The sequence below is a fragment of the Vipera berus genome, assembly GCF_964194415.1.
Source record: "Vipera berus genome assembly, chromosome: 6".
Taxonomy (NCBI): Eukaryota; Metazoa; Chordata; class Lepidosauria; order Squamata; family Viperidae; genus Vipera; species Vipera berus.
Genome location: NC_138208.1, coordinates 43,633,080 through 43,650,299, shown reverse-complemented (window position 1 = coordinate 43,650,299; position 17,220 = coordinate 43,633,080). Strand labels below are relative to the sequence as shown.

The following is a 17,220-nucleotide window of genomic DNA, read 5'->3' as shown; positions in this document are numbered from 1 at the left end:
GTCTCTCCCATAGCCTCCACGCCGAAACGGGAATCCGCAGCCATTTTATAAGCGGAAAGGCCAGGAACAACAGACAGGAGCAGAGAGATCCACACGGCTGCAGACGGCGCCCTCCAACCGGGTTCAGGCGCCTGATGATCCATCCAAAGGTCCGCAGCAGGATCCTAGGCTGCCGAGGTCATCTCCATCTGAAAAGCTTCCACAACGCCCGAGGAAGGGAGAGCGAGCAATCAGCACAGCGCCTAACAGCTGATCCTGAGCACCAGCTGATCGGCGGCAAGCTACAGGCCGCCCGGCTGCTGCCGCTGCCGCTTCTACTTCTCTGGGGGGGGGGGGGAAAGGCTCCACACCGCGAAACGGTGCTAGCCTGTTGTTCTTGCACCCCCCCTCCGAATATGTCCTACGGCTGGGCTTTCGTGAACCTCGCCAGTCCCCATTGTGTAGGCTCACCGCAGAGCTCAACGAACGCCGCCCATGGTCGCCGCCATCTTGGGCAAAAAAAAAAAAAATATTACAGATTAAACCAGTATTTCAGATTTTCAGCTCTCCAGAATGTGCTTATTTCTTGTGTTAACTCTCTAAATGCAAATTCAGATAATGTATGCAGTGCAAATAAATAATTAGTACCAATAATACAGAAAACAGTTTAGCAGTTTACATATGGAAATTGAATTTTTCATTACAAAACTTAAATTGCTTTCTTTTCTTAATTCAGTCATCATCTGCTCCCTCTTGAAAGCAAAGCACTGTGATTCTCATCATTTATTTATTGCAGAAAGAACTTGTCTGCTGTATTGTTCTTTGAATTTCTTCCTACCATTAGCTTAAAAATTTTATAAGCAACTTTGCAGGTGATCAGGTGAAAATAAAGCAGAACCTCTCTTTCAGAAAAAGACTGACTTTGACCTGTGAGGGATTTCTAAAATTGCCAGATGAAAATGCCATTTAGCTATTTCCATTTTCATCTTATTTTTAAGATTCAAAGCAGCTGTGACTGAATGCAGGGCAAGTAGCCATATTTCTGGGCTGACCAACAAAAAAGCAGGATGGGCAATCAGGTATAAATCCTCAGATTTCTCTAAAAATATACTTTTAGTATATCAGGATCAACCTAGGAGTAAGAAAAATCCCAGGGCTGGGCTGGAGAGAGAATTAATAATAAAAAAGGATATCTGGAAGTGGGCAAATAAAAAGGCCATCCGTGAAAGAGAAATAACTTCATGGTCCTATTTGTTTGGGGCCTACATCTATGCATATTTCTATACAGGATTTTTGGCAAATTCATATGCTATGAATTTTCCAACTATATATATTATTTTTCATGAAATTTGTATCTACTTTTTAGTAATATTTCAGGTGTATGTTTCCCAGAAAACATTTTGTGAAATGTAAAATAAAATATTATCAATTGGTTTGCTAAATTAAATCATATTTTTGTAATGAAAATATGTTTTCAACTTAAAACTGATAGTATTTTATATACAGAAAGTAAAAGGTAAAGGTTCCCCCGCACATGCGTGCTAGTCGTTTCCAACTCTAGGGGCTGGTGCTCATCTCCGTTTCAAAGCTGAAGAGCCAGCGCTTGTCCGAGGATGTCTCCGTAGTCATGTGGCTGGCATGACTAGACGCCAAAGGCGCACAGAACGCTGTTACCTTCCCACTGTAGTGGTCCCTATTTTTCTGCTTGCATTTTTACGTGCTTTCGAACTGCTAGGTTGGCAGAAGCTGGGACAAGTAACAGGCTCTCACTCTGTTATGCGGCACTCGGGATTCGACCCGCCAAACTGCTGACCTTCTGATCGACAAGCTCAGCGTCCTAACCCACTGAGCCACTGCGTCCCTTCATACAGAAAGTATAACATACCAATTTATCTTTAATTATCTCTTACCTTTTGTGTAGATAATGATTTGATTTAAAAAGTGCTGGGTATGGAATTAGAATTATGCATCTATTCTTTTCCAAGTTTAACTATTCAGGATGTAATTCATAGCTATGGTCAGCACACAATATAGAAAATAATAACAAAAAGAAATAAATAGTGAAATTAAACAACTTCTAACTTACAACCAAAGACAATAGTTAGAAGTATTGAGTATTAAAAAGGTAAAGGTTCCCCCGCACATGTGTGCTAGTCATTTCCGACCTAGAACTAAGGAAAATTTTTCTGACAGAACAATTAATCAGTGGAACATCCTGTGTTGAGAGGTTGTGGTGCTGTCTCATTTGAGGTTTTTAAGAAGAGTTTGGAAACTATTTATCCGGAATGGTATAGTCTTCTGTTTAAGCAGGGGTTTGAATAGCAAGGTTGCTTCCAACTCTGCTATTCTGTTATTTATCTTCAAGATTGCAAATCAACAGTCTATGCTGACAAAGATACCAACATCTTTGGTTTGATAGGAGATGCTGTAAGAAGAATAAAGTTCAGATCCTTTGCTTGGAAAATACTTTAGTGTAGTGTAGTGTAATCAAGTAGTGTAATCAAAATACATTTTGTAATCAAAATGATGTCCTTTTATAAAATGAGCAGAACAGAGAACCTAATTTAGCTTTTTCATCTCACTAGTATCATCAGGGCAAGTGATATTACTCCAACAGTATCAAATTGTACGGTCACTCTTGCGCTCGTGACCTCTCTCTGGACTACTGCAACACTCTCTACATGGGGCTTCCCTTGAAGACCACTCGGAGGCTCCAGCTGGTACAGAATGCAGCCGTGAGAGTTGTCTTGGGAGTTTCCCGGTACTCCCAAGTAAGCAGCTGCACTGCTTACCAGTTGTCTTCCGGGTGAGGTTCAAGGTTTTGGTAATGGTTTTCAAGGCCCTACATGGCATGGGTCCGGAGTACCTCGGGGATCACCTGCTGCCGGTGTCAACTTCCCTCCACCCTGTGCGTTCCCACAAAGAGGGCCTCCTCAGGGTGCCACCGGTCAGAGAATGTCGGCTGGTGGCCCCCAGGGGGAGGGCCTTCTCTGTGGGCGCCCCGGCTTTATGGAATCAGCTGCTGGTTGAGCTCCAGATGGCACCTGACCTTCGCTTCTTCCGACGCGGTCTGAAGACCTACCTATTTGAGCAAGCCGGCCTGGCCTGATGGGGGATGTGCTGGGGTTTTTATTGGGGATTTTTATTATTCTACTGTTTTTAGCTTGGGCTTTTATTTAATTCTTTTTTAATTTTTGTATTCTGTATTTTTTATGTGCCCTGTTCACCGCCCTGAGTCCTTCGGGAGAAGGGCGGTATACAAATATAATAAATGAAATGAAATGAAATGAAATTCTGGTATGTGAAGATCATGTGCACTGAGGGGAAAACATGAAACCGAGCAAACATAAAAGTCCTACATTTCTTCAGGGCTGGGATACGGGAATGATAGATAGCAAAGGTATGCACTCTTGCATACCGATGATTGAGAGTCAGCTCCTATTCCTTTGTAAATCTGAGTTCCAGATACACTTTTTTAGCATTTCCACATCAGTAAAAAAAAAAAATCCTGTGAGGGAACATCAGACTAGATTCATCTAGATTTAAATTTGTCTTCAAAAATTGTAGGGGCCAAACCATGAAAGATTAAAGCACAACCAGATCTATCTATCCACTAATTTCATCTTCAACCATAGTATTGTGTTGAACACATTTATTGGAGTCTACGACAACTTGCCACAGCCAACTCATCATGGCCAACTAGCCATGGGACAATTAGCCACGGGACGAGAGTTACACTAATATCAAAGAAATAGTGAAATAGAATAATTAAAGAAAGGATGCCAAAGGATGGACAAAATGAGATGTGAATGACAAAAATTAAAATAATTTTTAACTATTTTAAATAATTAAATTAAGTTGTTGAATTGTCCCACAGCAAATTATCCTGTGGCGAGTTGGCCATGGCGAATTGGCTGCGATGAGTTGTCTCATTCCATATTTATTGAATGTACATCTCAGCTTACTGTTAGAAAACTATCAAGTTGGTTCACAACAATTTAAATACAATCTGAGCTTTAGAAGAAGAGAACTCAGGAATTATTAGTGAACCATCTGCAGTTACCCATCTTCTCTATAGAATCAGATTTGGACTTCATTTAACAGCTAGGGAACATCTTTGCCTTTGAATATTTTACTTTCTTTTCCACATGAGGTTTTAAAAAATGCATAGATATTGCTTAACTCTGAATAATTTGAACATAAATTTCTGTGATGCATTTAATATGTGAATCATAATATATCTCACTCCCTAGTTCTCTTAATATATCATATAATGAAACAAATGTTCATTCTGAATAACTAAGATAAACATTTAAATATTACTAAAGAAGTTTTAACCTAATCCACATCTATCATGCTAGAAGACAACACATCTTCTAAAAATATGGGGTACCTCTTCCACCACAAAAAATGGCAATAACATTTGGATTTGTTACAATGACTGTCATCAAATTGTAAACTTTATCATTCCATGCATCTATTACATAAAGTGGTGAACCTGGGTAGGAAAAATGGAAAGTAAACAAAAGACATACGTTGCTAGGAGACTGTGGAAATTTTTAATAAACTGATTTAATTCAACTTTTCTCTTTACATTTGTGCTTTTGAGGAAAAGAAATGTTGGCTAACCAAACTAGGCTTATGATGACTTATTTCTTCTTGTGGTATTAACCTTTCTGTATGATTGATCTGAATGCTCTACTCACAACATTTTTTGTATGAAAAGCAGGCTGGTCATGGGATGGTCGGTTTTCTGAAAGATCTCTCAAACCCAGTAAATGTGTTTGATAACAGTTTTGGGCAGCACAGGTTGGTTGCTAAGTTTGTAGTTTTCTGTTCTTCAGATGTTAAAACTGATCTTCTTACTCCTAACAGCTAGGAGAATGTCTGTATTAGGCACTGAATGCCAGCCACCAGTATCACCGTGTGGAAGGCAGCTTCTCTTCTCTTCTTCTGCGTAGGAAGAAAGGAAGTTATGTTGAACGGAATTTTTCTGGAAGTCCCTTAAAGCCTTTGAGCTTTTTTTAAAAAAAATTCTGAAATATTATGATGGAAAATTGTCAGCCCTATGAAGTAGCCAAAAAACAAGCACAGCAGGGATTCCAGGGTGCTCTTTATTTAATAACAACAAAACAACAACAACAATAATAATAACAATAATAATAAAAGTGGGAAGGGACCTTGGAGGTCATCTAGTCCAACCCCCTGCTCAGGCAGGAAACCCTATACCATTTCAGGGAAATGGCTGTCCAGTCTCTTCTTAAAAACTTCCAGTGATGGAGCATTCACCACTTCTGGAGGCAGGCTGTTCCATTGGTTAATTGTTCTAACTGTCAGGAAGTTTCTCCTTAGTTCTAGTTGCTTCTCTCCTTGACTAGTTTCCATCCATTGCTTCTTGTCCTGCTTTCAGGTGCTTTAGAGAATAGCTTGACTCCCTCTTCTTTGTGGCAGCCCCTGAGGTATTGGAACACTGCTATCATGTCACCCCTCACCCTTCTCTTCGTTAAACTACACATACCCAATTCCAGCAACCGTTCCCTATGTGTTTTAGCCTCCAGTCCCCCAATCATCTTTGTTGCTCTTCTCTGTACCCTTTCTAGAGTCTCAACATCTTTTTTACATCGTGGTGACCAAAACTGGATGCAGTATTCCAGGTGTGTCCTTACCAAGGCATTGTAAAGTGGTATTAGTATTTCACGTCATCTTGATTCTATCCCTCTGTTAATGCAGCCTAGCACTGTGTTGGCTTTTTTGGCAGCTGCAGCACACTGCTGGCTCATATTGAAGTGATTGTCCACTAGGACTCCGAGATCCCTCTCACAGTTACTTCTATTGAGCAAGGTACCACCTATACTATACCTGTGCATTTGATTTTTCCTGCCTAAATGTAGAACCTTACTTTTTTCACCATTGAATTTCATTTTGTTGGATAGCGCCCAGTGTTCGAGTCTGTCCAGATCCTCCTGTATTTTAAGCCTATCTTCTGGAGTATTGGCTATTCCTGCCAGCTTGGTGTCATCTGCAAATTTGATGAGTTCCCCATCTATCCCCTCATCCAAATCGTTGATGAAGTTGTTGAAGAGCACTGGGCCCAGAACAGAGCCCTGGGGCACCCCACTACACACTTCCCTCCATGTAGATGCAGTTCCATTGAGGACCACCCCTGAGTATGGCCTGTCAGCCAGCTATGAATCCATCTGGTGGTGATGCTGTCTAACCCACATTTTTCTATCTTATGAAGTAGTAGGTTGTGATCTACTTTATCAAATGTCTTACTGAAGTCCAAGTAAATTATATCTACAGTATTCCTCTGGTCCACTAATTTTGTCACTAGAACATTAAAATATTGAAAGCCTGACTAATTGTCCCTCAATCCCATCTAGTTTTTCTTTCTTATGCTTCCCTTATTTTCAGGACTGAGTAATTTTTCTCCATAACAGTTCATTCATTCCTTCTCAAGGTGAGATCTACATCCTTGACAGAAATGTCCCTACTTATTTTTAAATTAAAAACAGATTTACAGACGCTAGAGAGACATCAGATTGTTACCATTATCCAAAGAAGTTTGAGAACATATCATTCAAAATATCCATTTATTTCCTATTTGAGTTAACTATGTTGAGTCAAATATTTTCAAATTTTGGCATGTTGAATCTTGTTTAAAAGCCTGTGAAGAAATCCCTGAGGTGTAGTCTAGACTGCGGAATTTTAAAAAAAAAATCTCAGAAGAAGGTTGCAATACCAAATCACTTCCATGATGTTTTCAAGAAAATGACTTGGATTTGGATTTGAGTCTCCCTAATTTCAGAATTAATATACCTGAAAAAGAAGATAAGTCTCTCTTGCAATCTGGTTTTGGAGCAAAAGGGAAAAAAAAATAGGAAAGCAAGACTAACGGAGATGGGACTATTCTAAGAGATAGTTGTGGTTAAAATAGTGATCCTTATCTTAAAAGAATAATCAAATTTCCTTAATATTTCCAGCTTTCTTTCCATATACATTCATACTCTCTGAATTGCTATATTTCCCACCTCTTTCCTATATTTCCCCCCTGCACAAGATTTAAGATGAATAATTGCAGCTTCCCTGAAGCAAGTGCTACACAGAATATTAGAAAGTACTTGGAAGATTTATTGAACCAACCTCAGTATGCAATATGTGTATGTGTTTCAGGCTGTAAAGTTCTTTGGGGGAAAATTATTTGTCAAGTGTGGCTTCATAAAGCATTCATTAGACATAAATGCCTTAAATTAGAACAGTTCTGTGTTTCATGACTCAGAGAGGGCTGCGTTTCCTGGAGTAGTCAGTGCACATGGTGAAGGTGATCCCAGGGTATTGAATGAATGATCTTTTTTTCTTTTAGTGGGGAAGGGATTCTTGGATGTAGGTACATTCAATATCACTAGGCCAATGGCAAAAGGAAATGCAAACACTACATTACAGTGACTACCAACTTGATTTATTAACAGTAGCAATTAATCTCAACAACTTCTAAAAATTTTCTTCCTGTAGAAATGAAAAAAATGCTTCTAGTGGAAATTATCTGAAATAATATATTCTTGTAATTTTTAAAATTTAAAACAAATGACAAGTACTACTTTCTCTTTGACTGAACTCAGAATCAAAATCTGAGGAAATCTGTTGACAGTTCTATATTACCTGATCATACTTTTCGTCTTTGCTTTCCTCTTTTAATTTCTACTATTTTATTTTATGTGTTAGATTTATATCCCACCTTTTTTTCAGAAGCTCAGATTGGCATATATAGTATTACCATTTTTCTTCTTGGTCATTGTGTATTTCATTTATGAGTGATGAGCCTGCATAGAAATGATCACTGAACTCTTACTAATCAGTCCCAAGGCAGTTTCAAGAGTGCTTGTCTGGTGTCATTATGGAGTTTCTCACTCTATGGGGGGAAAATGCAGACATACAGAGGACACAAGCACATGGTTTTATTGCTGCTTTCTTTGTAGCTTTATTTATTGTGTTACCAGTGCTTTTTTTGTAAAAGAAAAAGGTGCCGGAACTCACACATGTCATAGAACCCGCCTTGCCTACTCTACAAGGTTCCATCCAAAAAAGGTGCCGGAACTCCGTTCTGAGCGTTCTATGAGAAAAAAAGCCCTGTGTGTTACAATTTTGTCTTGATGTCTTTCTAAGGCACTTTAGTAAAGAGCTGTACCCTAGTTAAAGTGTATGCCTTTTGTATTTATTAATGTAATCAATATTTTTCATTTTATGTTAATTTTATAAGCAACCTCAGGACTCTATATTAGTATACTGATATGCAAAAAACAGTAATGATAATACTAATTATAATGTTCATCAATCGTTATGAGGGGTGTAATGTCTGGAAAAGTATCAAGACAGGTTTTGATTTGGTATAAAATAACATCTTATGTTTGTCTTGAATACTTTTTAAGGCAGGAATTACATTTTGTAGATAAATGGAACTTTGCTGCCACATAATAACCAACTTGAAGTAGTTTATTGTACTGTATTATATTTTTATTTATTTTTAATTAAGTAATGGATTAAATTGCATCCTTTAAAATCATAATTAGGACATAATATAAATAAATTGCACCAATTTGTATTGTCTTGAAGCTATATAAACTTAAGCTTAGTTACAGAGTAATATACAAAGGAAAATGAGTAAGTTGAATGAATGAATATGCAAATAAGTATATTTGCTTTTTAAACTAGTATTGCTGATGGTGTGCAGAATTACTTACAGGTTATTGGTATCCCTTGCTTAAGTAAAACAGGTTGTTTTTCTTTTCTTTTTTTAAATATGTAGCTGTATTCCCAGCAAAAAAGGGGTCAGTAGGGAACTAAAATATTTAATGATTCATTAACATAAATTTATTTATTTGACCCTGTTGACAAGACTCAAATAGAAAAGGCAGCACAGGTGCCTGCAATTTTCTTAGCAGCCCCCTCTTCCATAGGAAGGTGGTGGAGAAGGTGGTTACACAATAGCTCCAGAGAATTTTTAAGGAAGCAAATTTTTGGATCCTTTCCAGTCAGGATTCAGACCTGAATATGCGATAGAGATGGCATTGGTCACCTTTTGGATGACCTCTGTTCTGGGCAGGATGGGGGTAGTGTATCCATCCTTGCCTTACTTGACCTGTCAGTAACTGTCAATACCATCAACCATGGTATCCTTTTCTAGATTAGCTCAGAGGGTTGGTGGTGATCGTGGGTGGCATGGTGTTGTGGAGTTCATTTCGTTCCTTGATTTTATGTACCACTGTTTGTCATGACTGCAAGACCCAATAGGGAAATGTGGCTATATTGGGTCATTGTCACCCATTTAGCACTGCCCTGGGAGCATGTGTAGCCTAAGGAATGCTATAGACACAGGACGTGGATTATGTGTATGTTTACTTCTGTGTAGCTTATATTATAAGCTAAATAAATAAATAAATCTCCTTCCTTCAGGATCAATTCCAGTCAGTGATAATTGGGGAGTATGTAGGGTGCCACAGGGCTTGGTGCTTTCTCTCCTTCTTTTCAACATGTATGAGGCTGCTGGGTAAGCTTATGTTAGACCTCTGCTTTACAAGCTGCATTGGTTATTTCCAGGTCCAATTCAAGCTGCAGGTTTTAATCTTTAACACTTTTCATGGCATGGGACCAAGCTATCTAAGTTACAGCAGCCTGCTCCATCAGGTCTTGCAGAGAACGTTTGCTATGGATATCATTGGCGAGGGACCTACTTCTGGTGGACCCCAGGAGAGGGGCCTTCTCTGCTATGGTGCTTAGTATCCTTCACCCTGAAATTAGTTTGGCCCCATCCCTTCTGATTTTTTGAAAGGCCCTCAAAACCTGGTTATGCTGCTAGGCCTTGGGGCTCGCAGGGAACTGGAGATTTGTCTCAATGGCTCCATAGCTGAGGAGTCTGATTTTATCCTCCCTTAGCCCATGGTTAGTATTTTTTAAATGTTATATATTACCGCTGATCATTAAATAAATGAATGAATGAATGAATAAATAAACACATACATAAATATTACTGTAGGTTTTTTTTAGATTTGTATCTTTTTTATATTGGCAGTTTTATTTATTATGTGCTGCCCAGAGTTACCTTTAGGGAGATGGACAACTGTATAAATTTGGTAGATGACAGTTGTTGTTGTTAGTTGAAAAGTCATGTCCGACCCATCGCAACCCCATGGACAATGTTCCTCCAGGCCTTCCTGTCTTCTACCATCTTCTGGAGTCCATTTAAGCTCACGCCTACTGCTTCAGTGACTCCATCCAGCCACCTCATTCTCTGTCGTCCCTTTCTTCTCTTGCCCTCAACCTTTCCCAGCATTAGGCTCTTCTCCAGTGAGTCATTCCTTCTCATTAGGTGGCCAAAGTATTTGAATTTCAACTTCAGGATCTGGCCTTCTAAAGAGCAGTCAGGGTTGATTTCCTCTACGACTGACTGGTTTGAATGCCTTACAGTCCAAGGGACTCGCAGGAGTCTTCTCCAGCACCATAGTTCAAAGGCCTCAATTCTTTGGCGCTCAGCCTTTCTTATGGTCCAACTTTCACTGCCATACATTGCAACTGGGAAGACCATAGCCTTGACTATACGCACTTTTGTTGACAGGGTGATGTCTCTGCTTTTTAGTGTGCTGTCTAGATTTGTCATGGCTTTCCTCCCGAGCGTCTTTTAATTTCTTGGCTGCAGTCCCCATCTGCAGTGATCTTGGAGCCCAGGAAAATAAAATCTGTCACTACCTCCATTTCTTCCCCATCTATTTGCCAGGAATTCAGAAGGCTGGATGCCATGATCTTGGTTTTCTTAATGTTTAGTTTCAACCCAACTTTTGCACTCTCCTTCTTCACTCTCAACAAGAGGTTCTTTAGTTCCTTTTCACTTTCTGCCATTAGAGTGGTATCATCTGCATATCTTAGGTCGTTGATATTTCTCCCGGCAATGTTAATTCCAACTTTTGTTTCATCTAGCCCTGCCTTTCTCATGATGTGCTCTGCATATAAGTTAAACAGGTAGGGTGACAGTATATAGCCTTGCCGGACTCCTTTCCCAATTTTGAACCAATCAGTGGTTCCGTGTCCAGTTCTCACTGTTGCTTCTTGACCTGCATATAGGTTTCTCAAGAGACAAATAAGATGATCTGTGTTGTGTGCTGGGTTCGTTGCGCAGGAATGAAGATGAGGCGAGTGAGTTCAGCAAAGAACATGGTTTATTTCTTGCAAGATCTGAACTGGAGAACTGGGCTGCAGCTGCAGTAATTTATAGCCTGGCCCCTAGGCAGCAGCCAATAGGTTTAAAGCAACCTATTGCCGCCTAGGGGCAGCCAATAGCAGCACTGGAGACAGGGTGTCTGAGGTGCTGGGAGCCGTTAGCTAACTCCAGTTTACCACATGGTGTTACAATCAAGCCCAATACATTACAGTCTGGTACTCCCATCTCTTTAAGAACTGGCAGATGACAGACATTCAGACAAACTGATTAAAATCTTTCTGGATGAGGGAAGCCTTAGAACCCAATAAAAAGAGCCTTGGTGGAGCAGTGGGCTAATGCCTCCTTAAAGTAACACCAGCTGCCTGCAATTAGTGCAGGTTCGCATCCCACCAGGCTCAAGGTTGACTCAGCCTTCCATCCTTCCAAGGCAGGTAAAATGAGGACCCAGATTGTTGGGGGCAATAAGCTGACTTTGTAATAATGCCGCTGGGGGGGGGGCGAAAGCCCTAATAAGCAGGCATATACATAGAATGAAGGCTATTGCTAAGCACATTGGTTTGTGCTTAAAATTGTAAGCCTCCCTGAGTCTTCGGAGAAGGGCGGGATATAAATGGGATTAAAAACAAACAAACATACAAACAGACAGGCACTGCTTAATTTTCAAGACCAGAGGAGGTGGACTATGTATTGTAATTTGATGGGAATTTACCTAGTAAATTCTAAATTTGTGCCTTAACATGTGGTAATCCCACCCATGGTTTTACTTATTAAACTATGTTTTATTTCATCTTAATAAATCAAACAAATGCTTCCATCTAATAAAGCAGCGCCAACATAGGGAAGAGGTAGACTAACTTACAGTGGGAATGAGCAGTTTGCATACCTGTAGCTCAGCATCTTTGACAACTGTGCCACCTTGAAGAGCTTGAATATAATGCTTACAGTCCCCATGTTTGGCCCCTGTGTATATCAGAGCTCTTTATATAGAACAGCCATCTGGACTGGCTTATATGAAATCTGTTTTCAAAGAACTGTAATATTGATTGGACCATATATTTAGAACTTTCTGATTCTAAAAATCAGTCAATGAGAAAGATGACCTTTGAAATGGTGGAATTGATTTTTAAAAAAAGACAATTGGATGAGTGACTGTCAGGAATAACTTATACTCTATAAATCCTTCCATTGGATCAGAGGGCTCAGATGTCACTATTGTATCTAATATCCGGTTTGAGTTTAAGGTAATAGAAAGGGATGCGGTGGCTCAGTGGGTTAGGACGCTGAGCTTGTCAATCAGATAGTCAGCAGTTTAGCGGGTCGAATCCCGAGTGCCGCATAACAGAGTGAGCGCCTGTTACTCGTCCCAGCTTCTGCCAACCTAGCAGTTCGAAAGCACGTAAAAATGCAAGCAGAAAAATAGGGACCACTACGGTGGGAAGGTAACAGCATTTCGTGCACCTTTGGCGTCTAGTCATGCTGGCCACATAACCACAGAGATGTCCTCGGACAAGTGCTGGCTCTTCAGCTTTGAAATGGAGATGAGCACCGGCCCCTAGAGTTGGAAACGACTAGCACGCATGTGCGGGGGAACCTTTACCTTTACCTTTTAATGGATATGATACAATAGATATGATGCAAAAAAGTTTGCTCTCTGAATGATTAATTATTCTTAGTTTACTAATTACTTTTAAATGAATATTTAGGCCTCCCTTTGTCTTTCCAGAATGTAAGCTGACATTGCTTTTTAAATACAATTATCTTTTCCTTGGACTTCTAAGGATAAGAAAGATCTTAAATCAGTGTGTGGTGTACTGGTAAAGACTGCATCGGGGGCAGGTTCAAGTATACCCTTAGAGCTAGAACTTGATTGGGTGATTGACAAATCTGACAAAGCTCTTGAGCAACTATTAGAGAAATCTAGAGTGTCAAACAATTAATAAAGGAGTTCCAGTGAATTAATAAATGTCAGAACTTTGTTTTATTGGACATCTACAGTGTGCTAAGAGAATGCATATAAGCTTGTCATTTTTATCCCTAAGCCAAACATGCTTGCTTGAGCTCACTAGGAATAAAATCCTTCAGTTTATCATTGTCATCACTGTGCAGCAATAACTGGAAGAAGCTTTATGACTGCAGGCTATTTCTGCTTTCAAAACCCTTCTTGGGCTTTTTTCAATGTTTTAACTTGACTCTTACATTTCCCTTAAAATTCTTGATGTCTTTTATGCGACTAAAGTATAATATTTCAAAATATATCCACTTTTATGTCTGGGTTACAAATCGAAGGTACATGGATTCGATAAGGATACAAACCTTTTACTGAACTCATATTCTTGGAATATGATGCTTGCTTCCATCATTTTGAAGAAAAAAGAAAAGAAAAGATGACTACAGAAAATATAAAATTATTACAAACCCTTTTATGAAGGGAATTTCAGACTTTCCAGTACAGTAATCACCTAAAATAATAAAAATGTTTTGTGACTCTTCCAATGAGTAATGCTGATGATGATGATGACGTCAACAGCAGCAATAATAAAGGTTATACTCCATGAATTAATCTTAAGCCTTCCCATGATGACGAGCACCACCTATTTTGTTAGTACCGGTAATTTTCATAATTTAATATATATTGTGTGAAATGCTTCCTTTTTTTCTGCCCTGAATTAGTTGTATTGCAAAAGATTTAATAATGGTACTGTATGTATACCATTTATACTGTATGTATACCATTTATGGTATTTAGCTATGTTTTAAAGTTAGGCTTAAGGCAGCTTTTTTCAGTAAAAGTTGGTCTGATTTTGTTAGAAATTCCATCTATATCTTCAAGAGTGCTTGTGAAATAAGATTCATAGAAACAGAAAGCATTGAAAGTTTTTCAGGCTTTAAAAGAGATTTCAATGAATAACTTCATAGCACCTGCTTTTTTTAAGTTTTGAAACTAGAGAAAAGATTTCTAAATAAGTAACTTAAATCAACTGAGGCATGTTTAGTTCTAGTTTCCTTTGATAATTTCTTTAAGCCTCCTTGAATTCATAAGAATAAAGATCTATATATTGTAATATTTGTTCACATAATAATTGGGGTGTATCAGTGCCCAGTGTGTAATTTTTTTTATTTAAAAACGTCTGCCTAGCTTTCTTCTTGCTGCTCCAATTAACACATTCAGTGCACGCTTGCCATTGAGTGGTCTGTGTATATGGGTTAAACCACTTTGTTATTTGTGCAGATTGCATTGTTTTGTAGCAGGAATGAGCTGTGCATTGTTTATTCTGTAAATCAAGCAAGGAAAAGAAGGAAGCGAATAAAAATAAATGGAGTCTTAAGTGATTAGGGGTTGTATGATTATAAATAACGAGTAACTATTAGGTTGGAGAAAACCTCTTGTGTTTTCAGATGTGGTTCAGTCCATTGAGTAGCGTTTATCTCCTCCCCTCTGGCCCCACTTCAAATGATGGAGACAGAGAATAGTGAAATTCTAGTGCTAGGATTCCTCTTGCTGTCAGATCCATTGTTAACTTTATTTCATTTATTAAAGTGTTCATGCCATGAAGATCCTATCTTTTCGGCTTATGTTTTTTTCTTTTTAAGAATTTGTTTTAAGATATAGAGATAATACCTTTGATTATTTTAATGCAGAGTCAGATGAAGGTAAAGCAGTGTCCTTTTACTGTTAGAGCTGAAGCTGGATTTGAGTGGTGTCAAGCTGGCTGGTCCAAGGGGCCAATTCTCTGTCCTGGCTATTAATTCTTTTGCCACCAGCTGTTTGTGAACTGTAGCTCTGGGCAATAGCAACAAAAGATACACGGACCGGACTGGAGCCTGTGGGCTGGTGAATGAGAGATGGAGCGTTTCTTGGGGTTGGTCAAGCAGATAAGGAGATCGAGGAGAAGAAAAGGCAAAAAGTACCGTCCGGAGGAGGATTATCATGAGGGCTATGAGGATGTATATTATTATGCCTCAGAGCACTTTCCAAGTAAGGACTGTACAAATGTTTTACTTCTGTTACTATGACAAAGGGGGTTACTATTGTTTTCAGCTTTAAAAAAGGCATTGCAGCCTGTTTTTCTTTTTAGATGTGTTGAAGGTGGTGGGGTTTTGTCTGTAAGGCTGCTATATTGTATGAATGAAAGGAAAGCTCTGAAGAAAGGATTACTATTTCAAGTACAGTTAATTGATTTCTATTGTGCAAGACTTTCATTAAATCACTCCTTTAGTGCTTTAAAAACTCAAACTGCAGACAATTTACAACCGTACACTTGTGTGCCTGTGTGTTTGCTTCAGGGCTCTGTCAATATACAGTATTATAAGGAGATATCATTTTAAAAAACTTTGAAAATGGTCTTGTTTATACACAGATAAAGATTGAAGTTAAAAATAAAACTGAATACAAGTCAGCCTTTTCACATTTTTTAATATTTGCTTAATTTTTTCAATAGAAAGTAAAGCTAGTTTATTTTTTAGGTGTTCATAGCATTGTTAGAGAATGAAAGAACTATTCTGTTAATTTATTCTGCAGCCATGTGCCTGCAACTGCATTTTATAAAAATTGGGAGCCGTATATCAGTATTTGAAGCTAGAACATACAGTTATTCATAATATTCTTTGTGCCTGCATATTCTCTGAGCTCATGTTTTGTCTTGTATGTATTCCAATAGATTTAAAATGCCCACAAATTCCTACAGGAACAATGGGCAAGGGAGCCACACATATAGGCTTGTTTGAATTTACTGTGCCACGCTTAAGTTAAAGAAATTGACAATATGAGCAGCCATGAACTTACAGATGTATAGGAAGGACCATCTTTGTAATCAGCAGTTTCTGTTCTGTTTATTCATAAGCATAACACATTTTTTTAAAAAAAATGTGTATATCAGTCTATGCTTTTTTATTCATAAATATAATGATGTATAGATGGCTTATAGTCTACTTTGCTATGCATTGCAGTTATCTCCTTTTCCAGGAGGAGGAAGAAACAGAAGTTTTGCAGTTTTGAAAAAGCACATTGCTGCAATCATGTGGCAATGCTATATTTATCAACAGTACAGTTTTTGATTTAGTATTGTCATTTTTTTAAAAAAAATTGGTTGCATTGTATTTGCCTAGTCTGTTACTCCTACATATAAAGTAATGAATTTATGACAGGATTAATAGTATAATAGTATACTTACCAGGTATTCAACATGAATATACTATGAAAGTGATTAAAATGGTAATTTGTACAACTTCTGTTCTTGTACAATTTTAGAGTCTGCAACTATTTAAACAAGGTTTCCATTTACCTTGGAAAATATGCATTACAAATCAAAAGAAACAAGTAGGACACTTAATTCCATCAAAACAGCTGTTTTCTGAATAACTTTATTTTGCAAGAATCTCTCCATTTAGAATGAACTGATAGATTCTTCTTCATAATATTTCATGTTATGAATATAATAATTCCAAGGTGGATTTGTTACTGACCAATTTGCCTTTCAAAAGAAATCAAGAAAATAAAAATACTTTATCATACTACCATCAGTTACATACAGTAGCTGTTTTAATTTGGTTTATAACATTTACAGATTGCAAATGAATTTTTGTTTTGAAGTTGGGAAAGACTGTTTAATAAACAAAACTGATTTTAGTAGGGTTCAATTATAAATATATGATTATTCATGTTATCTTAAAAGTAATATTTATACAATATTTCATAATTGCCAAAATATTTGAATGTTTTTTTTCATATGTTTCCTGGTTCTCTGTTGATTATTGGAATACATAGTTATTACTGTATAGAGATGTCATCACATACTTGTCTTATTTATACAGTTGTTAAATTAAAGTAATTTCTTTGTAAGTATGGTACAATTGTTATTATTTTATTTTGTGGGAAAGAAGCCTTACTGTTTTATAGAAGAGAATAGATTTTCAAAAAATAATAAAACAGAATACCCATTACCTTTATATTCATTTTAAAGTGTGAGTCTTTCTGTCTTCTATTGGAGCTCTACCAATTAATTTGACTTACCCCCTTCCCATTGCAGACATCT

At 38.0% G+C, this 17,220-nt stretch overlaps 1 protein-coding gene across 11 annotated transcripts in view; it reads left to right on the top strand.

Annotated features, from left to right (window-relative positions):
* Positions 1 to 17,220, top strand: part of GRIP1 (glutamate receptor interacting protein 1) — a 351,911-nt gene that overhangs the window by 73,741 nt on the left and 260,950 nt on the right. For 8 of the 11 annotated variants that reach the window (XM_081331028.1, XM_081331026.1, XM_081331025.1 and 5 more), the window contains exon 1: positions 14,665 to 15,164. The exons of the other annotated variants lie outside the window; for them this stretch is intronic. In XM_081331028.1, coding sequence (XP_081187154.1) covers positions 15,032 to 15,164 — 133 coding nt within the window. In that variant the 5' untranslated portion in view covers positions 14,665 to 15,031. Of the gene's footprint in view, positions 1 to 14,664; positions 15,165 to 17,220 lie in introns of those variants that run through there. 11 annotated transcript variants of the gene reach the window in all.